At 38.8% G+C, this 27810-nt stretch overlaps 2 protein-coding genes across 3 annotated transcripts in view; one reads left to right on the top strand and one right to left on the bottom strand.

Moving 5' to 3' along the window:
- The first annotated feature begins 1151 nt into the window (after positions 1-1151).
- On the top strand, positions 1152-13148 carry LOC102789455 (uncharacterized). Of its 2 annotated transcripts, XM_006804415.2 has the most exons (3): positions 1152-1341; positions 1653-1701; positions 4182-13148. In XM_006804415.2, the coding sequence occupies exon 3, from the start codon at positions 4188-4190 to the stop codon at positions 10014-10016; it is 5829 nt and encodes a 1942-aa protein (XP_006804478.2). In that variant the 5' UTR covers positions 1152-1341; positions 1653-1701; positions 4182-4187; the 3' UTR covers positions 10017-13148. The 2 variants fall into 2 exon arrangements, with proteins under 2 accessions (XP_006804478.2, XP_006804479.2); XM_006804416.2 differs by lacking the exon at positions 1653-1701.
- Positions 3409-27810, bottom strand: part of LOC102789934 (uncharacterized) — a 52867-nt gene continuing 28465 nt past the window's right edge. Inside the window, exons 6-15 of the mRNA XM_006804417.3 lie at positions 26182-26307; positions 19572-19595; positions 19152-19193; positions 18260-18291; positions 17957-18041; positions 15065-15205; positions 14719-14817; positions 13193-13276; positions 13004-13109; positions 3409-3676 (exon numbers count right to left, since the gene is read on the bottom strand). Of these exons, the coding sequence (XP_006804480.1) occupies positions 3651-3676; positions 13004-13109; positions 13193-13276; positions 14719-14817; positions 15065-15205; positions 17957-18041; positions 18260-18291; positions 19152-19193; positions 19572-19595; positions 26182-26307 (765 nt within the window). The 3' untranslated portion in view covers positions 3409-3650. The remainder of the gene's footprint in view (positions 3677-13003; positions 13110-13192; positions 13277-14718; positions 14818-15064; positions 15206-17956; positions 18042-18259; positions 18292-19151; positions 19194-19571; positions 19596-26181; positions 26308-27810) is intronic.

Below are 27810 nucleotides of genomic sequence, written 5' to 3'. Positions count from 1 at the left end.
CGCTCTATGATTCAGCACAGGAAGGGAGGGGGTGAGTAGCTCACATGTGCTGTTAGCATGTTAGCAGAGCAATGCTACTGTGAACCGAGGAGCTATTGTCTTGATGTGAGTCTACTCTACTCTTCTTCCAGTTCAGAGCAGAATTTTTTTTGTTAAGATACTGGATGTTGTGTTTTCCTCCACAATTTTAATTATAAGCTAGATATATTGCTGCTAACAGCAACAGGGATGAGTCAGTTGGGCAAGTGAATCATGATTCATGAGTCAGTAAAGTGATTCTCGAGTATTGAACGATTCGTTCATGATTCGCGCATCACTACAGCAGTGTAACTGTGGCAGCCGCTGGCTACAGTGCGGCCTGAAAGTTGTGGAAGTGGAGTGGGTAGGGGTGAGCTGCCGTTTCTTTTGATCACCCATTTTCTCCCGTTTTGAATTAGTTAAGGAGGTTAGACTCTGTCTTTATTTTTGACTTTGTTTTGGTAAGGTCAGGGGTACAGGATTTGTGTAGATTTGTTTTTGTTTATTATTTTGGCCTTGGCTCACCCTGAAGTGTTGACACTCCCGTTTTGTTGTTCCTCTTTTTTCACTTTGTAAATAAATCACATTATAAAGAACGGATTTGTTTCCTGTGGCTGCTTGGGTCTTGTAATATTTGTAATGCAGTGAATTGCCAAATATCCCCACCCCATCTTTTAAAACTGAGTGATAGTTAGTTATTAATTTCACGTATCAGAGCTCAGTATTTAACAACCAGCATCCCAGCACAGTTTCACATAAATAAGTATATTGACAATACTATCTCATAGTTGCTACACTGTGCGGCACAATACTGCCCCTGGTGGTAAATTTTATATCTATACTTTCAGAGGCAAAAAAGATTGTCATACTAATTTATTAATCATAACTTCATGATTGAGTCACTAACCATATCATTATAGTGGACTACTAATTAGCCAGGTAGCCATGCATGTTTTTTCTGTATTGCATGGCTGTGATGTAAACAACAATTAAATGTGGGTTACAAACCAGTGACCCCAGTCAGGCTGATGTCCACCCGAATGACTAAGTTGCTGTAAATAAAAGTTACCACCTTTCTTCAGGTAGAGGTGGCCTTCAGCTGCCTGTAGGGGCGGCACCTCCGCCATCTCAGGTGGCATGGAAACCCCCCCGTCTGCCATTGCAACACACACTGCAGGAAACATTTTTATTTTTGGAGTAGCCACGGCCACTGTAGCTTGCTCCCCAAGGCTCAAATTCACTTCAGGACGGGACGGCCCTGTGGCACCCTGAGCTGGGATTAACAAGCAGAGAGCAGTTGGTCCTGACAGCCACTCACTGAAGGTAAACCAGTCAAACTCAGTGTCTGTTTGATTGACCAGCTGGTGGTTCTTTAACATATTCCTGGGATTTGATAGCAACAAGTGCACGATGTGAAATCCTAAACGCATGATGCATATTAGACATAATATCCGTGAGAAGGAAAGCTTGCAATGCAAAGTTTAAAATGAACTTTTCAGCACAGTTTTGTGCTATGACAGCAAAAATCAAAGCACGAACCAGTTTTCAATCAAAACTGTGCAACAACACATTTATTCTTGTCTAAATGAATTCTTCAATTATTTTCTTACACAAAAATGTTGTTTGCTTTGCAGTTTGACCAATAAAACACAAACAACATCTACCTAACACTTAACACTTCAGGTAAGTGTTTCGAATATGTGCAGCACTCTGATAACAATTGTCATGCTCGGCCTCCATTTTGCCTAATTGAGCTCTTTAAAGATTGAGGTCATGACACAGTTTGAATGCAAGCAGCTAATCTTATACTTTCCTCTTTTGAGTTGCTTCTCTGGAGACCTCCCACGTCCAACCCCAGAGCCTTAAAAGGGGGTCTTCTTGAGTGTCAGTTGGCCTTCTTGTCACTGTGACAGCAGGAGTCACTTTGACAACAGGGGTTCATGATAAACATTTGCAGAAGACCTTCCAAATATCCCAGGGTGTTAAAATTTGAAGGTGGGGCAGAAGATTTCACAGAAGATTTGCTACAATTAATGTATTTAAAGGAAATCAAGCTCATGTAAGGGCTAAATGTCTGATGCTTTCTTCGGACCAAACTGGTGCAAGCAGGACAATAAAAATTTAAGAGAAATCATCACTTCGAAACATGAGGCTAAGCTCACATTGGAAGCAACTCTGAGAGGATTTGGCCCTGGGATTAATTTCCAGCAGACTGAGGCTGTTTCAGTGAGTGCAGGACAGCAGGCAGCAGGTGCTCGGTGTCAGGATGTTTGCTCTTATTTCCCTAAGACTAAAATTAGAGTGCAGACATTTTCTGCAGCCACCCAAAGATACTCCAGAGTTCAGGAGGAAAGGGAACGATTCAGCTCATACTCAGCAGCACAGACTGCTTGAGTCCACAACAAAACAACATTATATCCAACTGAAACTAAGCCGGTTTCAAGCCGGATTTCAACTTTGTAGAGTAATTCTTTGTCATTTGCATCTAAAAAACTTGCTTCTTTTATAGGTATGTCTGAAAATCATGTTTTTAGTCTTTGACCTCTAATTCTGTTTGGTAAGGTGTGGCTTAGACAGTATAGTAGATAATTCATCAAATGCTGTATTTGTAGATCTATCCTCAGTTGTTCTCTTTGTGCCAAAGTTTCCTATGCTGAACCTAAAGTTGCACCTGACGGCTCCTGTTGCCATTGTTGTGTGAATGACTGTGTGAACAAACACATTGTAAAACACTCTATTCAATTTCAATTCAATTCAATTCAATTCAATATTATTTATATAGCGCCAAATCACAACCAAAAATGCTAAAAAGGTGTTATGTAGGTGAGGACACTTTACCATTTGTGCCATCAGTGGTTCATTTTCAGCCGAGTTTACAGCCTCTTACTTTTTAAAACTTTGGTCATGGACTTAAAGCTACCACCCCTCTCCTCAACATGAATCTGGTCACCCTCCTGTATGTGTCAGTGAGCTTCCTTCGGTTTACTTTTATTTGGTACAGAGGCCATTTTTAAATCCTGCAGTCTTCTTGAGACACTATTTTTATTAGCAGTTTGTCATCCTTTCAAAGCAGTCTTGCCATAAGGAAGGACTTTACATGCCTTTCTATTTCAAATAGTGACACTTCTTGTAACTGTGCAGCATCTTCAGGACCCAATTAAAAGTTATGAAACCTGCTAATGAGCCTTCTGTCATATGAGCTCATGGTTTCCCAAACCTAGCTGAAAACTTGGCCTGGAGCCCATCCGCAGAGGTCAAATCAGTACAGCTAGCATGCAGATGAATTCTGGGCACACAGCAAAAGATTTTAAGTGCACCTAAGCAGCAAATCAATGAATGCAAAAGAAGAAAATTATAAACAGATAAAATACCATAATCAATCATCAGCACTCAGTGTAACTGAATTTATTTATCTGTAGTCAAAGATGTATTAAGTTCCATCAGATATCATTCACAGAAAAATATAGTATAAACAGAGATAAGACCTACTTTTTGCTTCACTACATTTTGCAATATTACAACAAAGTGCCACAAGAAACAGAAAATTTAAGTACTTTCCCCAACCTAAAGGCAGAAATACAGAGAATTGTCAAGTGATAGTGGCATTGTACTTTCATAATCCAACATGCGTTTTACAAATCTTCATAGAAGTGGCCAGCTGTGAAGGAAAAAACAAACAAACATATTATTAGCATTTACACTTGTAGAATGAATTACCTTTATCAAACACCTATTATCTCTAATGAATGAAGATAGGTTGCTCATAATATTTCTGGCACTTCATGTGTACATTTTGTGTCAACTTTGTTGTGGAACAAAAACAACATTTGCAGCTGTGCAGCGACTGAGATTATCATGCATTGCAACATCTCATAAAAACAACATATAAAGCTGCTCTGAAGACTTAATAGTCTATTTCTTAAACCTTGAAAGGGAATTCCAAAACTGTTTCATCATCAGTGTGTTTAGCAATGGTGATGTCTAACATCATCACAAAAGTATTTGTTTGATGTTTTTATAGAGTTAATTTCTTTTTTGAGGAAATGTTGTCTTTGTCTAATTACAAATATTGACTAAGCAAACTAATCTTAGTCAGAACTCTTCTTTTGCATTATTTAGCCTAATCCATCATCTCTGACTGATGTGTGTCACCTGTTTTGTAGTGTGAAATGCTGATGGAAATCAACTACAGCAACGGGCTGGAGTCTGACCTTTCCCAGCCATATCCTCCGCCCTTATTGCCAAAGCCGGGAAAAGACAACGCAAGACTTCAGAAACTTAAGAAGAAGAGAGCCAAGAAAAAAGGCAGCCTCACACAAACGCCCATCCCCTTTCGCTCCTGTTTGTCGCCTGTCAACGAAGCAAGCACAGACCTCGAACACAGCGACCAGTCTAGCCCACCAAAGACACCAGATTCAGTCTACATTGCTGATTCATCTGTTTTTGGTTTTCCCTTTGGTTCCCTTTATAGTCACTCTCCATCTGCATTCCCTCCTTCTCAGAGTATCTCGTATGGCCAAACTGGTGGCTTCCCTCCTCAGCCCCTTGCAGCTCAGATCAGGACAGTAGACGAGCAGGTAGCTCCGCTGTATGAGTGCTCCTCTTTCTTATTTGATGATGCTACTCCTTTTACAATGCCACCTTTGAGTTCACCAGCCCTCTTGCCATCCGATAAGCTTAAAACGTCACTTCTTTCTTCTACTGTCAATGCAAACATGACACAAAATTCCCATGGGTCAGCCACAACAGTCCCTCCAGTCACTATGTTGCAGTCCAGCCCTAAAATATCAAGTCATGGCTTGACCCTCTCCCCAGCTGCCACCCACTATGGCCCAGACCTGGCACCTCCTCAAGCTGCAGAACAACCTTCTGTTCCAGTGCTGAGATCAATTTACAACAGTCACACACAACCTTTTATTTCGAGCCAGAGGGAGAATGATACCAGTTCAAAGGACAACCCTCAGAGCCAGATATCGTCTTGGACCGCCAGACCTACCAGTAATAGCCACTTTGTTCCAAGCCACATGTCTCCTGAAGTAACCGCCTCAAAAATATCACTTGTTGAAGCAGTGAAAGAGCCAAAGCCTGAAGTCACACAAACTAGGATTTATACATCAAAGGCAACATTTTATGAAATTTCTAAACCTTCCTCCATCCAAGACCTCACAGCAATAAATTCAGCTTACCATGGTGCACAATTATCTGCCACATTCAAGGAGAAAACAGCTGTGTCAGTGGTGAAAACAGAGCAGAACACATCATTTTCTAGGACACAGCACGGAAGACCCAAGACTCCCTCTTGCATGCCAAATCGAGTATCCACACCCATTTTTGAAATATCAAAACCTAACCCGCTTTTATTTGCCGCAAGTCCTGCATTCAGCTCTTCTGAAGATATGCAAGTACCTGCTCTCCCCAAGGAGGCTCCAAGACACAATTCAGTGATTCACACTGGTGCTATAAGTAAACCCCCAGCTGCCACAGAAGAACGAAGGCAGACTTATAATAATAACATGTCTGCTTTCAAGCAAGCCAGCAATTACAAAGAGGTAGACATTCATACCCAGAGGAGTTCTATAAATTTAAGTGTTGGCAGTTCAGAGCTGTGCCATAGTGAGAAAATGACTGTACCTAACATCCCCATGGTCAAACCAACACCAACAGGACTTGTCACTCCAAAACAAAATGCAGGACACTTTTCTGGAAATGAAGCTTTGTCTTTGCCAAAGATTCCATCATTTCTTTACGTGCCAAAGACTCCTAACCCTACACCAGTGACATCAGTCCAAATACCACCGTGTTCCAGCCCAGTGTCCACCACCTATCGCCCTCCTGTCATCGAGGCACGCAAGTCTTTGACATCACTGCTGGAGAGTCAAATGTCGTTAGCAAATTCAAAGCCCAAATCACGATCTACATATTATGGGCTGACTCCAGCTGAATATGCTGCCTATGGTGGAATTAGGACTATCACATCACATCACAGCCATGTATCCCCGAGGAATAATGAAAGCTTTGCCGATAAACTACACTCAGATGTATGCATAGATGGCTCAGATATCTCAAAGCCAGAAAAACAGCTCAATGGACATGAGGTTCTGCCCTCTTCAGTTCACAGTTTACAACCTGTGTCATCATCAAACAATTCTGAACATCCAGCTGAACAGGTTATATCATGTAGGAAAGATGCCTTTGAGGAAAATTGGTCTGAAGCTCACAGTAATGGAATGCAATCACTTAAAACATCTAACGTGGACACAGTAAAACCTGAGATTCCCCTTGGCTTGGCACAGAAAACAATACAACAATCCCCAAGTGATGTATCCACACCAAAAGCCTCATACTCTGAGGCTCCAATACCAATACCTAAAGCAGGTGAGGTACTCACACAAAGTGTGGCACAGTTTTCTGTAGAGGCAGCACTAAAATGCCTTACTGATAACAATGGTTTGTCAAGTTCTTCCTCAGCCTTAACTAAAATACATCTAAATGCAGAAACACACCCTGAAGCAAAAGTGGTACATTTTATAGAAAATGGTTACAAGCCCAATAAAACACCTCCAGTTTCACAGACTAATAAAAGAGACCAGTCAGGAAAAACAGAGCTAGGTCCAGTCCAAACTTACGAAACTGCTGGTGGAGTCAGTTTGCCAAATGTCCAAATCAATGCCAAGCCCGAGAAAAACCTGTCCGACTGTGAAAACCCATTAGTTCAATCTCCTCCCACACAGACAGAGTCCAAATTCTCAGAAAGCGACATAATTAATGATGAGTTCAACTCAGGAATGCAGCAGTCCAACAAAATGTTGATTAAAATACCTGCCGAAGCCACACTACACAAACAAAGAGAAGATGTCAAAAAGCAAACTAAAGTGTCCACTAAGACAACCATTGGGAACATTATGCCTTTAATGGCCGAATGCATCCCTGATATATCAATCAGTGAGCCCACTTTTTTAAATATGCACCCTAAGGAGACAGTTATCACAGCCCCAAGATCTGCGGTATCCTATGGGCCTGTCACAGCATCTGTATGTTCTGCTGAGTATAGCATCTACACACAACCTGAAGCTGACCAAAGACCCAAATTTATACAACCACCCAAAGCAGAAATGCAGGTTTATACACATAATCAACCAGTTGAAAATAAGAGCTGTCTGCCCATGTTATCAAATATGTCTGTAAATACAGAACCAAACCCTCCTGCCCTACATACCGCCATAATTCGGTCACCCAAGATTGCAAACAAAAACCCTTTAAAAACAGACTCATTCAATGTGCCAGCAAAAGAGCCTCAAAAGCTAACAAATATTAGCAAAAATATAAACACACAGACTATAGGATCCAGTAATCAAAGTAATGTTGTTCAAGGGATACGTTTTTACACAAACTCTAGCAGAGAAATTGCTCAACAAGCAACTGAAATCGTTCTTAATACTAAAGATGGAGTAATATCAAGCCAAGCAAATACAGAACCCAAACTGACAAATTATATTAATACTGATGCTAACAGAGACAAAAACTCAGCAGTTGACAAAGTACATCCACAGACCATCACTGAGAGAGAAGGTTTATTAACTGATAATATGGCAATAGAATTTCTTTCCACTACAATTTCCAAAACAGAAAACATTCAAGCAAATTGTGAGTTTGAAACAAAACAAGCTACTCCTAGTCTTTCAAAAGGGACCACAATGGTTAGCATACCCTTAAATGAAAACAAACTAGCCAGCAAACCAAATGCAAACTCTTTCACAGATGCAGTTCCACCAAGAATACTAAGAAATCTGGAGGCAATTCAACGGGAAAAGACACAGTCAAACAATTTCCAGAACAGCAATACTCAGTTTATTCCTCCTGCTGAAACCAAAGTCCCCAACAGGCTTAACATGGAAACTGCCCTGCCAATAACGGCAGATGCAGCAGTGAGTGGTAATCCAATATTTAATGCTTCACAGGCTGGTAAGCAAACATTGCCTCCTAGCCCTACAATGAGGCATATGATACCAAAAAGCCCTCAGATGAAAAATGACAGATCTGAGAGTCTATCTTCAATAAAGCCAGCCATGAATACTTCTCTTTGTGGCTCTGTTGATGGTAACCAGTTTGGCAAATCATCTGACATACCTGAACAACAAATTGCTACTAGAAACCATGTGAATAAACAAGTCTCTTCCAGCGAGCCAGTTATAAGCAATAAATCTTCAGCAACTCCACCTAGAAAACTGAAAAACTCTGAAATATCTATGGATACAACAACTTCCCTTTGTACTGTGCATACTGCACCATATTGCGCATCTATGGAGCAGCAAACTACAGAACTGGCAAGATCTAGTCAAATTATTGGAAATAATGCTCAGACTGTGAATTCAGTGGGCTCTCAGACTCTACTGAAACAACTTAGTTCTGCCACTGAAACAAACAAATCAATAGAAACTAACATGTGTGTTGTAAATTCTCCTACAATCTCTTATGGTGCTTCAAATAAACAGCCTGCTACACATTTTCAATGGTTCAATGAAGCCACCAGTAATTTAAAAGTCCCGCATAGCCCCAATACAGCAACTAAACCTTCCCCTTTACCAGAGAGAAGAGTGTGTAATACACCTAAACAATCATGTACTCCTACCATACCCCTGTCCCCTCAAAGCTCTGTGACGTTAAACCATGTGACAGAAATAAACCCCTCTACTACCATAATGAACGATCAGATAAACCCTCCAATTACAGCTTTTCAAAATAATACACCTACTAGAACCACTGAGCCATTTGCTATCTTAGAGAATACCTCAAAAACAGAAATAAAACCCCTTAGAACTAATGATACTTCAGCCACTGAGGTAAAAATAAACTCCCCAATGCAACACAATAAAATTTCAGCTCAAGATGTAAAACTCCCCCAACTAAGCACTGACGCTAGTATTCTCACCCATCACAGTTATTCTTCGCTGCTTAGTGGACCTAGAGCAGAAGCAAAACCTCCCATTAAGCAGGTCGGTCTTGGGTCTCCAAGACCGTCCTCAGGTGTACAAATAGAATCCTCAAAGTGTCCCCAGTATGTGGCTCAGGTTAGCTCACCAACTATTAGTGTTCATTCTATGACAGAGCAACTTGTAGAGAGCAATTCCCCCACAAATCCAGCAACAGATACTGTCATGAAACCACCCATGATTAAAGCCGATGTGATTGATTCTGCCACTCCTGCCTCTCTGCCTCAGGCCTCAATCTCAGTAAAAGCTCCATCCCCAAACAGAGGAACGTCACAGCTATCTCAGCAAAAAACTGGACTCAAAGGCAAGGATGTTCTCAAGTCCAAACCAGCTGCACCAACAGGAACCCCGATAGTCGAAGCCTCCACGAAGTCAGCGACATCAACTGCATCTTCAATTGCTGACAAGAAGCCTGTTGCAGCAGAAAAATCTCCTTCATCCAGTGAGCAGAAAGCAGCCCAGAAGCCAAAAGGCCTTAAGAGTAAGCTTAGTGGTTGGACACGACTGAAGAAGCACATGGTCGTTGAGCCAGAGGAACCCCAGTTTCCAGAGCCAGAGGCTAAACCTCAGGTTAATTCCAGTGGCAGCAATAAGAAAATAGAACAAATTGATAACAAGTTGACAGAAGACCAACATGATCAGGAGGTAGCTACGAACAAAGAAGGTCCTAAAGCACTGAAGATGTGGGATGCACTCCTCTTTCAGATGTTCTCCACCAAAGAGCGAATTATGCACCAGATCAACGCCAACAAGACTGATTCAGACAAGAAAAAGTCTGCTAAAGATAATCAGGCAGAGGTTCCTTCATTTGTCAATCGTCTCCCAATTTTACTGTACAGCCCTCGATTTGATGCCAGGAAGCTGAAAGAAGCAGTGGAGAAGCCACTCACAAAAATAGCAGCAGTGTTTGAAAGGGGGCTGATAAAACGGAAATCTCAGGAGGAAGAACGGAAGGACTTCAACAGAACAGCCAAAGGATTTGGTTCAACAAAAGCTGCAGATATGTAATGATGGAAATGATAATGATTTGAAAATTATATATCAAATCGCTAATTCATAACTCAATAGACAGAACACTGAAAGTAATTTGAAAAAAACAAACAAAAACAAAACACTGGCTGACTATTCTTGGAAAGGTGGTGAAGGCTGCAAAATGACAACAACGCTGCAACAAGTGTTTGACCCAAGGCTGGAACTTTGTCATTGCCGTGGTTTAGTTTAAAGTATAAAGGTAAAGAAAGTAATGAAAAAGTAAAGAAAAAAAAGAAAGAAATCCCTGCTACACAATAGATGTTTTCAAGTACTCTTAGTGGTGAAGAAGTGCAGGTTTACTTGACCAAAAAAGTAAACTTGACAAAATAAAACAAAACGCAAAAAGGAGGAAAAATATTAAAGAAACACATTATAAAGTCTAAATCTACTTACTTAAATTTTTCTTTTTTCATTTGATCGTGGGCTAGTTGGGAGTTTTAAATGCTTTTATTGTAGACTGTAGATTTGATTGTTTTATTTGTAATGCTTGACCTTTTTCTATTTTTCTAAACAATTTAAAGCTTCTAGTATTCATCGCTGGCAGGCAGTTTGTCTGTGTAATAAAAAGGGCTTTGACATTCCTGCAACAACAGGGCAGATGGATTTTGAAAGAAGGCACACTTCCTGAGACAAATGAAGATTCAACGTGTGGTCAGAATAAATGTAGGTTTCTGTAAGTCAGATATTGATGAGAAAAAAGTGTTGGTTTTCAGGCAAGGCAGGAAACAACAATCAGTGTATAGGTTGGCATACTGCAGAGGTGGGAATTAATGAAAAAATATTGTGTTAACTACAGGAGCAATGTTTATGGTTTTAGCCATGCTAGCAACTTTAGGACCTGGATAGACCATTTTTCCAATGGTACGGTGGTCTGTTGGGTGTTCTTGACCTAATATCTTCACCTTCTATGTAAAGAAGCAATATATTTTGTACTGATATCAATGCCCCTGTTAGAACACAACCAAATTACCGTTGTTTTTATCTGCCACAAATAGTCATGGTCAAGTCTGGGCCTTCATTAGGTCCAAACTTTAGTTTGTCCAAAGTACCATACATAATGGCTTATTAATTAACAATAGCATGCTAGCATGCTAACACACTAGACTAAAATGATTAAGGCTGTTAAGTGTTATGCCTGGTAAACTTGTGTTAGCTTTGTCACAATGTTATCAAAGCGTAAACACTGTTGTGCCTCAGTGCAGTCTGAGAGAGCTGCTAGCATGGCTCAAAACTTTTTTCTTTTTAAAAGCTTAATCATATATTGCTCAGGCTGGGGGCATCCCAGAATCAAATCCCTTTTCCATCACTCTTAATTCATAATGGTAAAGATTAGCTCCTCTGTCAGCAAAGTCAGTTACACCAACAGTTGCCTCAATGTGCTTTCTATTGTAAGGTAAAAAAAAAAAAAAACTACAATAATACAACAATACAAAATGATACCTATGAAAGTAGATATTTTCCTGAATGAGCATGTTGGAGAATGATAGTTTCCACCAAACAATGATGATATGATAAACTATCTTCATCTAGTGTGATAGTTAAAACAACATGAACTGTTTTATTGGTGAGGATTAGTTTTCTGCATTGTTACAAATTGTTAAGGGCTTCTGACTAAATTGCAAGATGGATGTATATATATAACCACTGTTATATGATGATGACAGTAAATATGGCTGATGTACGAAGACAAACTGAAGGAAAATGAGTGAAGAGTAGATTTGTGATATTTCACGTGTCTGTCTATAGGATTGTGCTGGACGGGATGCTGTTTTGTTTAAATCTTTCTCTTACATTACTGGGATTCAACATTTGTTTAGTTTGGGTTTTTTTCTGAGATCACCATTGTGATGTGGAATTTCTTCATTGAAGGGGACTTAAAATCACATAATCTAAAAACAGACCCATTTATTATGCTTAATATATCTTTGTGTGATTTTTAAAAATATATAAAGTTTTGTGAAACTGTTGGATTTTTCTTTTTTTTTTCCTTCTCTGAGGAAATACTGTGAAAGTTCCAAGGGGCGGCATATCAGAGAGGATAGCTCATTAGAATGTTCCACTGTTATACTTGGGTTATTTTCAGCCCCTCCAAAGTCTTAATATTTGACTTCCCCGTTTGGTCAAAAACATGGAAAGATCTTCTTTTTTTTTCTGATGACAGTTTCCTGATGATGACAGTTTTGATAAAAAAAAAAAAAATGCAAACAGGTAAAAATAGAGAAAATGTGACAGACTAATATAACACATTAGTTCACATTTGATGGTCAAGTGATTAATTCTGGCAGTGGGCTAAAAAAAAGTTTCAGTGTGCATTTGAGCAAAAGCAACAAATCTTTTATTTGTTACTCAGACAATTTGGTTTAAGTAATTTAATTTCCAAACTTGAGTGTAAATATTGTTCAAGACTGTACCAATTTTAATTGCAACTTACATTTAAGATTCATACAGTAAAACCTTTAGCCAGTATTTTACATTTTAAAATAAAAGTAAGGCTTTGGTATGTGGAAAAGCCATGGTTAAACTAACTGTAAAAGTACTTCCTCCCATTGCTCAAAAAATAAGCTAGATTATTTTCCATCAATATTCCACACATAGATTAATTGTCTCATTTGAGCCCCGCCCACAATGTTATGACTCTATAAGAATATTTGATCACTTTTTCCCTGATTAGCTATCTCTCAATTATTGTGTGTTTTATTGAGCTCTTCATCATTTTCTATTTTGTATTTTTGAGCTCCTTTTCTTTCTCCTTTTTGCTTGTTTTATTTTTCTTGTTTTATTTTTATTTTTATTTTATTTTATTTTTTTTAACTTTTCCAAGCTATTTGCTGTTTCATAAAATTGTACTGAGCTGGGTCATTTTTGACATTCTGGCTGCTACAACATGACAAGTGTCCAACATTTTCCATTACAATAGTGCATCGTATCTAATGTTAGGATTACTAGTTAAAGGATTCTCTCACCTGACTGGCAGTTTATGTCCTCACTGCATCCGCTGTCAACAGAAACCTTCTCATACTTGCCATGACCTGTCACCACAAATTTATATCTTTTGCCAGTGGAGCTCTCCTGCAATTCAGTCGATAAAACAATATTGATCAAGACAAACGTTTAAAAGTTTCTGTTCCGCTATCCTCCGTGTGAGCGTGTACCTTTCCTTCTTTCCCAGACGATAACGTGTCTCCAAGGCTCTCCCATAAATTTTTCTTGTTTAAAACACCACCAGGCTTGATTTCCTGAAAACAGGAACAGTAAACAACCCACACTTTGGTATCTCTGTCTGAAAGAGCAACATGTGAAAGCTGCTGATGTTGCCATGAGGGGGCAGACTTTCACTGCCTAGCTTGCAAACCTGAGGCTGATTTACACCAGACAGAAAAGAAAGTGGGAAGCGAAAACTTGAAGTAGAAAAGAACAGAGAATGATGTGGACTGAAAGACTTTAAAGAATAAGAAATAGTAAGAAATTTAGAAATTAGAGAAAAAAGCTGAAACTGTATGAAACTGACAATAATAATAAAAATAATAATAAATAATAATAGGAACGGAATCATAGCTAATTTTAGAGATTTTTGTGAATTTGACAATAAATAAATAAGAACAACAACAAAAAAGATATTTTAAGGTCACAGGACGACAAAACATTTTAAAAATGGCCTTTTTAAATTATATCGGCATGAAAGACTGCCATGTGGGAATAGCTGAACACTCTTAATGTCAAGTACTCTAAATGCAGAAAAAACAACAATGTGCATAGCAAAGCCTGGCAGTGAAAGCAGATGACACACACATGAAGAGCGGGCCAAAGTTTGATTTGCTCTTTCACCAAATACTCATGACATCATTCCCTTGCAGAGGGCAGAATTCATCATTGCTTCTGAAATCAAACTTTTCTTCTTTTAAGGTTCACTATTTTGTACTTTATTTTGTATTCACTTTAAGGATTCACATTAAATGAATCTTATTTATTTACTGATTTAGAGAGGTCTGAAGTCTGAGCTTTTGGTTTTATTTATACAAACTACACTGACCTCATGATACTTTGGGTATGTTTAAGTTGAACATCCACTGCTATAGCAGTATATACAATGACAAAAAATATGAAATATGAAAAAATATGAGCAATGGGGTACCCTTTAAACAAAAGCTGATAGCAGCTGACACCGTGAACAGTGTGATACTTAAAGAGTGTGTTATATGCAAGAAAATATTCATGTTCAGAGAAACATCCATAAAAGCAGAAGAAGTAGTTTTGTGTAAAAAAGCACTAACCACTAGCTTGTTGAATAAGATGTTTTTCTTTTTGCTGTGTGTGTGGGTTTTTTTTTTAACTGTGACAAAATCTGAACATAAACATGCTCTTAGAACCATAGAAATCTTCCTGGGAGGATTAATAAACATGGAAGCAGAGGACATCATCCTGACACCCTGGTAAATGTTGACTTTTGAGCCACCCAAGCTGACCATATGAACACATATGGAATTGGGCAGCATGCATTAAAATCATAAATTAAACTTTTGGTTTTGTATATTTTTAAAGTAGTTGTTGCCTTTCCATTTTTGGTTGAAAAAAGACATAAAGACTGGGCAAAATACCTGTTTAAAAACTGATGTAATCAATTTAATGTAATTTATGTAGAAATAATAATAATAATAATAATAATAATGATATGACTTACTGCTGGTTTGGAGGGGGAGCTACATCTGCTTCCGTCTTCACTTCCTTTCACCCACTGGTTGATGAGATCAGCAACACCCACTTTTAGAGCATCTGCGTCCTGAGAGAAAAGTGAGAAACATCATGTATTACAGTAATATCAAAAGCATTCCCCTAGGAAATCTTCCCTCCTGTTTTCTGTTTAAAATATATTATTTTGGAAATTATTGGAAACATAAAGGAACAACCCCCCCCACAAACACACAGACACACACACACACACACACACACACACACACACACACACACACACACACACACACACACACACACACACACACACACACACAAGTTATGTTTCCATAAACCTTAGATGCTGTGATCGAGGTGGCATTTTGGTTCCAGGCGTCTCCGGCCTCAAACAGGTTCTTCTTGGATGCAACTGGTTCAGTGGGAGCAGTGAGATCAGTCACTGTCTGGCAGCCTGATCTGCCTTCCTTTGAGGAGAGCTGGGAAAAATAAGATGACAGAAAGAAAAGTAGAAAAGTTTAGGTCAGTTCTGAGAATCTAGTCAGAGAGTCACTGTGTGAGCGAGTAAATGAGTGCTAGTTTGTAAAGCAACCAAATATTAGTGGAATTTTTTTTGCCTTCATTGTGAAACGATGATACTCTACACATGCACAAAAATGAAAACTAATTTGAGTTTGGACACGGAGGATGTGGACAAGTGGGTGAAGAATTTGTCTGACAGACAGCTCACCCAAACAGAGAAAAACATCCTTGCTAAAGGGTTGAATTTTGCTGTCACACCGAGACAAATCCTGCTAGTGGAGCTGATCACAGCCACAGAAACAGCAATTCGTAACAACAATATTGCAGAAGTGGAAGCAGAGCAACTACAGACTAAAGTTTCAGCCTGTCTCAGCAATGCAAAGCCCCCAGCATCCAACATCACCATGGAGGAGAGGAAGGCACTCACATCACTTAGTGATGACAACAACATTATCATCCTTCCAGCAGACAAGGGTAGGTGCACAGTATTGCTAAACCAGAAAGACTATCATGAGAAGATTTTGTCACTACTCAGTGATGAAAATACTTATGAGCCCCTGAAACGAGACCCAGGAAGTGGCTACAGGAAGAGGGTGATAGACTGTCTGAAGCAGTTAGAACAAGACAAGGCTATTGACCGGACCTCATACCACAGGCTATACGCAGGGGAATCTACACCAAGTCTGTATGGTTCACCGAAGATACATAAACAGGGTGCACCTTTAAGACCAATTGTCTGTATGATCAACTCTGTCACCTATAACATCTCCAAGTTTCTGGCTTTGATCCTCTGAACACCACATCCAGAACACCCTGGATTTTGTTGAGAAGGTGAGAGATGTCACTATGGAGGCAGATGAAACCATGGTCTCGTACGACGTTACATCTCTCTTCACTTGCATCCCAGTCATGGAAGCGTTGGAGGTAGTCCGTAAGAGATTACAGGATGACACCAACCTCAGCAACAGGACCACTCTCAGCATCGACCAAGTGTGTTTGCTTTTGGAACTGTGTCTTCATTCCACCTACTTCACATACAAGGGTCAGTTCTATAAGCAGAAACATGGGTGTGCCATGGGCTCCCCAGTTTCACCCATCGTGGCCAATTTGTACATGGAAGAAGTGGAAAACAGGGCTTTGCTATCCTACCCTGGAACACCACCAAGCCATTGGTTCAGATATGTGGATGACACCTGGGTGAAAATCAAATCTCAGGACGTACTACATCTCACGGATCACATTAACTCGGTGGACCGACACATCAAATTCACCAGGGAGGATATGAAAAGTGGCAGGTTAGCCTTCTTAGACTGTGAGATTTCCATCAGTAATGGGGGACATCTAAAAGCTGACGTGTACCGTAAACCTACACATACGGATCAGTATCTAAGGTTTGAGTCTCATCATCCACTGGAGCACAAACTGGGTGTCATCAGGACGCTACAACACAGAGCGAACACCATCCCCACTGACACAGATCACACACATCAAAAAGGCCCTGAGTAAATGTGGTTATCCCAGCTGGACTTTTGTCAAAGCTGGAAAGGCACTTAAAGAAAACTCCAGCCGATCCAGGAGAGAAGGACAACCGCTGCCCAAGCGAAAACCTGTAGTGATCCCATATGTGTCAGGAGTATCGGAACAGTTGAGACGCATTTTTTCGAAACACCGGGTCTCTGTGGCTTTTAAACCCCAAAGCATGCTGCGCCAAAAATCGGTCCGACCAGAGGATTGGGTCCTCCGACACAAACAGAGTAACATAGTGTACGCTGATAAGTGCCAGGAGGATTGCCAGGATTTATACATCGGGGAAACCAAACAACCTCTGGCGAAGCGGATGGCACAACACAGAAGAGCTACCTCGTCAGGCCAGGACTCTGCAGTCTATTTACACCTACAGGCCAGTGGACAGTCTTTCAATGATGAGGATGTACACATCCTGGACAGGGAAGAACGCTGGTTTGAGCGTGGAGTCAAGGAGGCCATTTACGTGAAAAGGGAAAGACCATCTCTGAATCGAGGAGGAGGCCTAAGAGTACATCTTTCGCCATCTTACAATGCTGTGATTGCAGCCATTCCCCAACTCTCTGTGAATGGTACTCATGGCCATTGATCAGTGGTCTTTGATCAGTGGGTTTTGGTCAGTGGTTGTTGATCAATGGTCATGAGAATTTGCATAATTATGATTAAGGAACTGACCTCACAGCCCATTGTTCCTTCAGTGGGCTGGTTTCAGTCATTATGTAAATGTACTGTTTATAAGATTGGGAAACCTGCAGTCAGCTGAGACTGAAGAAGTCACTTGGATGAGTGACGAAACGTTTCTCCCAGAAAACGCTACGTCCAGATGAACAGAATCAACTTTTGGACATCATTTGCACAACAGACCAATTTCTTCTTGATTTTACATCCTTCACTTTAATACTTTACCTATTATTGCTATATATATAGCAATAATGACGTGTGATTCACAAGACAATGTAAACCAGTTTATTTAAAAAAAATTTTTAACGCAATAATTGTTGCCAGTCACAGGCAAATTGAATAGATGTAACCGTTTCTTCTCCACTTTCTTTATGTTTTATTAAACACCATCACCTTTTTGTTAATTTTAGAATTCTTTTTATTCTTTTCTGTTAATGATTACAAAAAATTATCCCACAAATATCCTCTTACTGGTTGAGAAGAAAAACACTCTGCAGTTTTACCTCCAGGGCGTGTGTATATTGTTCCAGTCTCTTGTCGATCTTGGAAACAGGAAGAGGTGGCAGTGTCTTCTTTATGTTGCTGGTGCTTTAGAAGAATGCATAAACAACTGTCATGTCAGTCATGAAAAAAGTGTAATTCTGTCAGATTTTAGCATGTGGTACAAACTCTTTATGTCCTTCCAGAGGAAAGTTTGGTGTTTCTACGTGTAAATGGTGATGGACATCATATCACACTGAAAGAAAGGTTCCTGCACGTGTTAGATTTTGATCATTCTTGTGTGTGTTTTTTATTAGTAGGCCTACCTTCTCCTCAGAGACTCTGCTCGCTCTGTGATCTGAGGAATGGAAATTTTCTGTTTATTAATTTGCATTTCACAGATCAACAATTTAAACTGGAGTAAAAAACCAAACAAAAAGGAGACACAAAAACTTCAGTTTTCTTTCACAAAGGAAATCAGCTGTCAAATAATATTCTACTAACAATTACATAATTCCTGTCTTCATGACTCATCCAAACATTACTCTGATAAATTCTCTGTCTTCCTTCTCAAGTCCTCATGTCAGGTCCATGCAACAAAGATAGTAAATGTTCCCTCTCTTCAACCAGGTTCAAGTTTAACAGGATAAACCTTGATCCTATAATGTTTCTAATAAGACTTGTTCAATACTTGACCTGTTAGACCTTTTGCAAAACACTGCAGGCAATTTGTTATCAGAAAACAAAGGTGTTTTATGCCTTGTTTTTACCCTCTGACAGAAATCCTTAACTTTCTGAGGCCAAAGTCATTCTTAACAACTCCCAACCCCAAGCCTAACTTTAACCCTAGCCCTAGCCTTATATGTCATTTTTGTTTTTATTGAATTGTTTCTCCAAGTCTTGACTATCAGGGAACAAGGATTATTCTAATTGACACACAAACTACTATTTACATTTGTTTAGAAAAGTGTCTCTTTTGACATTCTTCAAAATATCGGGTTAGTCATATGTCATGACTTCAGGGGGTTAAGTTACCTAATACTTTTATTACCGAGACAGATTTCACTTTGCAGCTGTAGGTTTTTCCTCTTGTAGCAGGTCAAATTATCAGTAGTTTTGCAGTCTTTCTAATAGCAGTGCTGCCAGATTCGGGGTGTATCAGGGTGTGTTTGCTTGAGTTTGCTTGAGAGTGGCCTGCTGTTTTTCATCCTGACTCACCTTGCATTTACCATCTGCTGTGACGCGGCTGCTCACTTCATCCTGTAAAGAGACAGAGTAAGCTGAGACACAAATTCTTATAGAAGTCAGTGGCACTGCACCAAAAGACACTGCAAAATAAAAAATATATATCTCTGTGGTTCACAAGTTATTTTACCCATTCCCTGTTCTGAACTTTTTAACATCCATCAGGTCACCAAACCACTGAAGGTTAATGTTAGGGTGGTATTAACTTCAAATTTCAAAGAGGTTTTTTAACCAACAATAACAGGTTTTCTCACCATTTAAAAATCCTACCAATAAAACTGTGTCATGCAGTTCATGGCTGCTCTTTAATCAGTGTAATCAAACCTTAAGTTTGACAAATGACTCTCTTCCATTGCTGCACAATAGGTCAGCTGACACATGCAGGTTACTTACTGGGTAAAACTGTATGAGGAGTTTCTTTTGGGACATCAGGAGGCATTAAAGAGACAATGGGTTTAGACATGATTAATACAATGTAACACAATAATATGAGGTGCCGTAAGGAACATTATTACTGAAACGCTCTCACACACACTACTGAAATGCTCTCACACACACTACTGAAATTTTGGCTCTCACACACACAACTGAAACGCTCTCACACACACTACTGAAAAACCAAGGCATTTCAGTTGAACAGGAAGGTGTTTCAGTTAAACAGGAAGGCATTTCAGTTGAACAGGAAGGCATTTCAGTTGAACAGGAAGTTGTTTCTTGACAAGGAAACTGGAAAAAGTGGTAGATTTCAAACAAACCACTACACAGATGTCTACTCAGCAACCTGCTGGTAGCCTAAGTGAAGCAGCTGCATTACTTAACATATAAGCCTCAGCATAAGTCAATATTTTGAATAGCAGACAGGCATTATCCTGGTTATTTTTTTGGCATATGTGCTTTTTGTCTTTTTTAGCAAAGAAAAAAATATCTTAAAATCATTAATAAAACCAGGGAGAGAAGGCTTAGCGTTCCTCCATTTAGCACAATGGATATGATATTTACTCAAAAGTATGATAATGTTAATAATGTCTGAGACACCCAATGCTAGATGATCCATATAAAAAATTTATGATGTAATTCAAATAGTGGCACATCATTAATATTTAGGGAAATCCAATTTTTTAAGTTGCACCAAATGCATTGTGTGATAGGGCATAGAAAAAAAAGATGTTCTAGGGTTTCATTTTCATCAGTACGAAGAGAACACTGATCCACCTCAAAGCCAAATCTCTCTCTTTTTTTTTTTAGAAATTCTGCCACAGGATTAATTTTGTTTATTACTTTAAAGTGTGTTTCTTTAACTTTAGGTAGAATAGGCTATTTCATAAATTTTTAGTATGCTTTATCCAGTGTATATGAAATAACTAAATTAGAACCATGCAATGTAACCATTCTGTTGTAACTATGAAATATTTTGTCTTTGAAGAAACTACTAATAAATTTATTATTGCATTTTTATCAAACAGCTGACATTGCCCTAGCAATAAATTTGGGAGCACTGATGAGAAATTATTGTATATCATAACATTTTTAATCAAATGAAGCAGAGGCAGTGGGACCAGTTCACAAAATTTGTTATATTCTCTTTGAGAACAGTTTAGACAATATATTTCTGAAAAGTCTGTGTAACTTAGAATGACACCGTTATCATCCAACAAATCTGTTATGAATATAATCTTTTTTGTTTAAACCAGTCACTCTTGAAAATTGATTTTTGATTAAGTGTTATTACCCTATGATTTCATAAGGTTTAATTATGGGGAGAAGTTGTGGGTATATCTCACTATCTCAGATTTTAACCATTTAATTCTAAGGGTGCCAACCATAAATTCTAATTCTGTTTTGATACCACCTTTATTGTATTCCTTCACAAGCTGAGATGTTTCAATGTAATGGGTTTTATTCCTCCACAAAAATTCGAAGATAACTGTGTTAGCCTTATTAATGTTTTTAGACGAGATATATAAAGAGTGACAAGGATAAATCAATTTGGAGATGCCTTCAGCTTTAGATAGGATGTTTCTGCCAAAAATAGTGAGGTCTCTGGTTAACCAGTGGCTAAGTGATTTCTTCATCTCCATGATACAGTTAGAAATATTAGTGTCTTCTCTGCTAATTGATTTTTTTTTTTTTTTTTTTTTAGATATTATCAGCACTATATATTTAACTTTAGATTCAACTCTAACCAAAGCTATTGAGGAGTCAGAGCTTGTATGAATCAGGAGTAGTTCACATTTTTTGATACTGAGAGATAAACGAGATGCTTTAGAGAAAATTTAGTTTTCTCTACCACGTATTTATCTTTCAAAAAAATAGATGTATCATCTGCGAATTGACTTATTTTGAAGTCTTTATTAAAAATTTATATTCCTTGTATGTCGTTAGAATTTTTGATTAACAGTGTTAACAACTGAGTTACCAATATAAAAAGCTTAGGGGAAACAGGACATACTTGCCAAATTCCCTGTTGCACCTTGAATCCATTCCTTGATTCAAGGAAGCTAAAATATTGTTAAGTAATGCGGCTGGAAAATAACCTGACTCTCAACATCAGCAAAACTAGAGAGATGATAGTGGACTACCGGAAACGACCAGTCAGTGAACACCAGCCCATCCACATCAACGGTGTCAAGGTCGAAAGGGTCAGCAGCTTCAAGTTCCTTGGAGTCAACATCACCGAGGACTTCTCCTGGACCCTTCACACAGACACTGCTATCAGGAAAGCTCGCCAGCGGCTTTACTTCCTGAGGAGGCTGAGGAAGTTTAGCATGAACGCCAACATCACCTCAAATTTTTACAGGTGTGCAATTGAGAGCTTGCTGACGAGCTGCATCACAGTTTGGTACGGAAGCTGCTCTGCCAGCAGCCGTAAAGCACTACAGAGGGTGGTGAAGGCAGCAGAGCACATCACTGGCACGAGGCTTCCTGCCATTTAGGACATTTACTTCCAGCGATGCCTCCGTAAAGCACACAGCATCATCAAGGACCACAGCCACCCAGCACATCAGCTGTTCTCCTTGTTACCATCTGGCAGACGTTACAGGGGTCTGTCTGCTCGGACTACAAGACTTAAAAACAGTTTTTACCACCAAGCCGTATGACACCTCAACCACAACACTTAAACACACACAACACAGCACTCAGAAGCTACCCTGCAGCTTCACAAGTACTCTGTTTAATCTGCACTGGTCACTTCACTTTATTGTCATTGATATTTATATTTAAAGTGCAATACTGTAATTTTCTGCTGCTCATTCCTGTGCAATATCCCATCTGCCCTCCCGTCATATTTCTTTTCAAGATTTTGTTATTTAATCACTAGTGTACATATATTTATATTTATAGATACATATATATTTAGTCATCTTTTCTCTTTTACCACGTCTCTCTAATATTTAGCTCCTTACTATTTTTATATTTTATTTTATTATATTTTATTATATTTTCTGTACTGTATCATGCTGCTGAGTGACTGCTGCTCGTCAAACACATTTCATTGCAATGTTGACCCTGTGCTAACTTGCATATGACAAATAAAACTTGAAACTTGCTTCACTTAGGCAACAAGCACAGCCGTCCCCAACCCCCAGGTCCTGGACCAGTACCGGTCTGTGAGTCGTTTGGTACCAGGTCGCAAGAGTTGAGGCTTGAGTTTGAAATTTATGGTTTTCAGGGTATTTATAGTTATTTTTAATTTTTATATCGTTTATATTGTTAACTCGGTTTCCCTGGGTCTTTTCCCGTGTGTTATGAATAAATCTTCTTTTTTTGGTAGCGGTACTGGTTTTATTTTATTGTATTTATCCAAGACAACTTAAAGGCCAGTCCGTGAAATTATTGTCGGCCATAAATGGTACGTGGCGCAAAAAAGGTTGGGGACCGCTGTACTAGCAGGACGCTGAGTAGACATCCTTGTAGTGTTTTGAAATATACCGCTTTTTCCATCAGTTTCCTTGTCAGGAAACAACTTCCTGTTCAGCGGACATGCCTCTGGTTTCAGTGGAATGCGTGAGTGCATTTCAGTAGTGTGTGTGAGAGCGTTTCAGTAGTGTGTGTGAGAGCGTTTCAGTAGTGTCTGTGAGAGCGTTTCAGTAGTGTGTGTGTGAGAGTGTTTCAGTAGTGTCTGTGAGAGCGTTTCAGTAGTGTGTGTGTGAGAGCTAAAATTTCAGTAGTGTGTGTGAGAACGTTTCAGTACTGTGTGTGAGAGCGTTTCAGTACTGTGTGTGAGAGCTAAAATTTCAGTAGTGTGTGTGACAGCGTTTCAGTAGTGTGTGCGAGAGCGTTTCAGTTGTGTGTGTGAGAGCGTTTCAGTTGTGTGTGTGAGAACTAAAATTTCAGTAGTGTGTGTGAGAGGTAAAATTAGAGTAGTGTGTGTAAGAGGTAAAATTTCAGTAGTGTGTGTGAGAGCGTTTCAGTAGTGTGCATGAGAGCGTTTCGGTAGTGTGTGTGAGAGTGTTTCAGTTGTGTGTGTGAGAGGTAAAATTTCAGTAGTGTGTGTGAGAGCGTTTCAGTAGTGTGTGTGAGAGCGTTTCAGTTGTGTGTGTGAGAGCTAAAATTTCAGTAGTGTGTGTGAGAGCGTTTCAGTAATAATGTCCCTTACAGCACCTCATACAATAAGACTTTATCATCAGAAGTTCATTACATTATATCTGAGCAATTTAACATCATCATAGGTAAAAGTGCTGGGTGCAACTGAAGCTGACCCAGACCGATCCACGTGGTACACACCTGCTTCATTGTTAAAAAATGAAGAAGGAACTAGTCCATCTCAGATGAGTTGCAACATCCTCAAACAGAACCAAGGGAATTTTACAATAAATTTAATTTTTGAAGGAAACACCTGTAAAATCTGTAAAGTAATCAAAATTCACTTGCACATAACATATCACATGAAAACTTTGCATTGAACTTTAGCTTTAGTTGTTTTCTGTATTCTGATTGAACAATATGTAAATGCAGGAACAGTACAATCAATGTTCCCTCTAATTTTCCATGTGTCTGAGTGAACACCAGGGCTGAACTGGGACAAAAAATCGTCCCGGGCATTTTGACTAGAGACCGGCCCACCAGGTATTATAGGAAAAACCATAAAGCCTTTGAATGAAAACAAACGCTGTTGTCACAGTGATGTAAACTGTCTTATTGGTATATATGTATCAGTCTAATAAACTTAAACCTACACCATCCTCCCTATTCTGGTATTCTAAACAGTACCCAAAAGTAGACTGCTTGGTCGAGTTAACCTCCTGAACTATCTAGAATACATGGTGAAAACCTGAAATTAAGACAGAGAAGACTAGAGGTGAAACATGATCATTACTGATTACTGATGACAGATTTACATATATTTTCATAAACCATTCATTTGCCACATCAATAAACAGCATGGCAGGGCAAAATATTTTTTCTAACATGGCAACCTTTAAAAGGTGAAAGGAGATAGAAAGACAGGTGAGAAAGAATAAAACTTAATTAACTTTTTGATGGTATTTTACACACAGTACTGGTACAGTATCTAGAAAATGTGGGTAAATACTGGCATCATATACAGTACTTAGCTACTTCTGAAGAAATTATGATGGGACCCTAAAAAAAATTACTATGTACAATAATGGATTTTTATACATTTTACATTAGATGAAAACATTTGTTGTAAGATTCAGATAATTATTTTTTAAAAGCGAGACATTTTAAATGAGAAAAAGAAAGAAAAGTATTTCTTTGTGCCCCCATTTCCCTGTTAATGCCCTACCTGGCCCCTGGCAAAACTTTGCTAGACCCGCCCCTGCACAGTTACCAGCTGTCAGCTACTTAGAAAAGGATCCTGGTGTTATTTGTCTCTCAGAAACAGTTCATAACTTCCCTTCAACTCATTCATGTCACCTAAAAGGTGAAACCGTTTCTCCATCACCTGTTTAGCTCTGATGATTCAGTAAGGACATCGCCTCATTCCATCTTCATGTTTCCCTCTCACCAGATAACCAAACCGATATCATGACCAGCAGCTTTTACAGCTGTGGCTCCAGCAAACATCAGCTGATACTAAAAATTAATATTAAATACATTCTAACAACAGCTGATCAAGCTTAAACGTGCTGCTGTTGTTTAGCGTGACATCCGCTGGTTTCCTCTTTCTGGCGTAAAGTGGGCGATAAACAAACAAGAGAGAAAAGCCGATCAGCTGATCATTGATCAGTTTCATGATTGAAGTAGAAACAGGGGAGGGAGGGGGGAGAATGAGAGAAGAAGAGGCAGCTGTGCAGCAAAGACACAGAATAACTCCAGCTTTGTGTCTTTTTCATTGTAGCTGAAGTCCGGGACAAACTGTTCCTTTTCACCTCAATACAAAACGCGCAATATTTTCTCTGAATATGAGACCATTCTGTCTTTTATGGGACGGTTGGAAACTCTAATAACTAACCTTATAAATAAAATAAGATAAAACAAGTTCAACATCATTAACATCATAGCACCCGCCCAGCTGTATAGAAACTCCGTCATGCTATTATTGTAGTATTTTTAGTTATTTTACAGTCAGTTGACTGTAAAAAGTCAGCATAACGAAAATAAACTACACCTAAACTTGGTTTATATCTGACCCAGAATCTGTGGAAGCTCCGCAATAGCCACCACCAAACAACTGAGTTATTTTTACACATCTCCCAGCATCTGGCCAATCCACCACCTTTCAGTGTTTATACCGTTACGGGAAAAAAACGGAAAAAAAACCCCATTTAATTAACTGCTTTTAATTTAGTTTTAAGTTTTAATTTTAATTTCAATTCAGGTTAGATTTTTTGTGTGCGCAGAGACCGTGCCAGCAATGCGCAATTGCGCACGTGCGCAGCTTAGAGGGAACATTGAGTACAATACATCAAATTTTGTATCGGAGCATAGTAGATGTTACCTTTTCTGTAAGGAGGCTTACACTAGACACCATATGATTATGGAGACCCAGTAAATACCAAAAGAAGTCCTACAGATTACCCTCGGTTTTACAAGTTACCTTGAATGTTGGACTCATGGGACCGTAGCAGTTTAATGATTCTTCGCCTTCACTGCTGTTGCAGAGAGAAATGGCAGAGCTTCTGTTTTCCAGCTCGCTCCACTGGTCTCTGCTGTCTGTCAGTTGCTAGGGAAAAAAAATGAAAAACAGAACATTTGTATTTGATAGACAGATGTGCAGTAAAAGTACATTTCTGTCCTTAATTTGTATACACTGAAGGCAAGGTAAATATATGCCTCAAAGCAGTATAAAGCACATATTTGCATTGTTTCTTTAGAGTTTAAGATGATTTAAATTAATAAGCTTTCTTATTTCTTTAAGGCACATTAGTATCCACTTCACCCTTGGGTGGGGAAAAGCAAAATAAAACCAGATGTTGCTAGTTTTGGTATCGCAGCCTTTGTACATTATGGCAGAAAATTTTCCTAAGAGGATCAAGGTTTGTTTCCATAAAGCACAAACCACAATTGTAACAAATAACTACCCCCCATCAAGGATACAATGACAGCATCTTAAACAATAACACTCCAGACATAAGCTGTCGTAGGATTAATGGTACAGCAATATACCTCTCTGAAAGCGTAGCTGGCGTCTCGTACTTTTAGTGTGCACCCCTTTCAAATGTTGGCGGGGCTGGGTGTTGATACATAATTTAATTTTGACACTTTTCCCCAATATCGCCCTTTTTTAAAAGTGTGAAACTTTTAAAATGTTTTCACTGTTCGCTCACACTGCATTAGTTGGTGGCAAAAGCCTAATGAATACCTGGCCCACTGCTGGTGATAAAAACTGGAATTTCCACAGCGCCTTACATCATTGGTGCTTTTGTCAGGCTCTGATTCATTTTGACACCCTCTAAGCCAAAGCAGCATTCTTTCACTTTATTGCTTCAGATCTGGAGCAAAATTCTATGAAATTGGAGTTGTTTAAAAAGCTTGCATGTACTTCATGAAACACTTTTTATGAAACACTAGGGGAAACCGGACATTTTTCTGGAGCTATGTCAGTAAAGTACTGACATAGCTGCTTTGTAGATGTCTGAATAACAAAATGAAATGCCTAAATCCCAACTTCATAACATCCCACTATGTGAAACTGTTGGACACATTTGACAAATTGTCTGAGAGATTGAATCATGGAGGCAAAACTGAAGTTAGTTTGTCCTTGATGTTATTATCTCATGAAGATTTCATGAGATTCATTGTTTTTATGTGCACACGATGGATTATAAATGACATAGCCAAATATACAATTTAAAATTGTTTCCAGAAGAGTGTAATTCTAGTTGATTTGGAACCTGTGTGCTTGCTGCATGACATCCATGTCAACAGTGTTTTATTGAAAATGGATCTTCAGTCTGCCTTTATTGATAGACTCACAAACCTCCTGACATTTTCTGAGGTAGCATTTTGCAAATCTTACATGAAAGTATGAACTTATTCTCAAGATTGCTCTACATTGATCTCATTGTGCAAAAAGGACAGTTACCTAAGTAAATGTAAATATAAAAATATATTTTATATGTAATATATAATACATATATTTTTAATTAATTATATATATATATATATATATATATATATATATATATATATATATATATATATATATATAATATGTGTGTGTGTG

The sequence above is a fragment of the Neolamprologus brichardi genome, chromosome 1 (assembly GCF_056152115.1).
Source record: "Neolamprologus brichardi isolate AB-2024 chromosome 1, ASM5615211v1, whole genome shotgun sequence".
Classification (NCBI taxonomy): domain Eukaryota; kingdom Metazoa; phylum Chordata; class Actinopteri; order Cichliformes; family Cichlidae; genus Neolamprologus; species Neolamprologus brichardi.
Note: the sequence above shows the minus strand (reverse complement) of the source record. Positions and strands in the feature narration are given on the sequence as shown.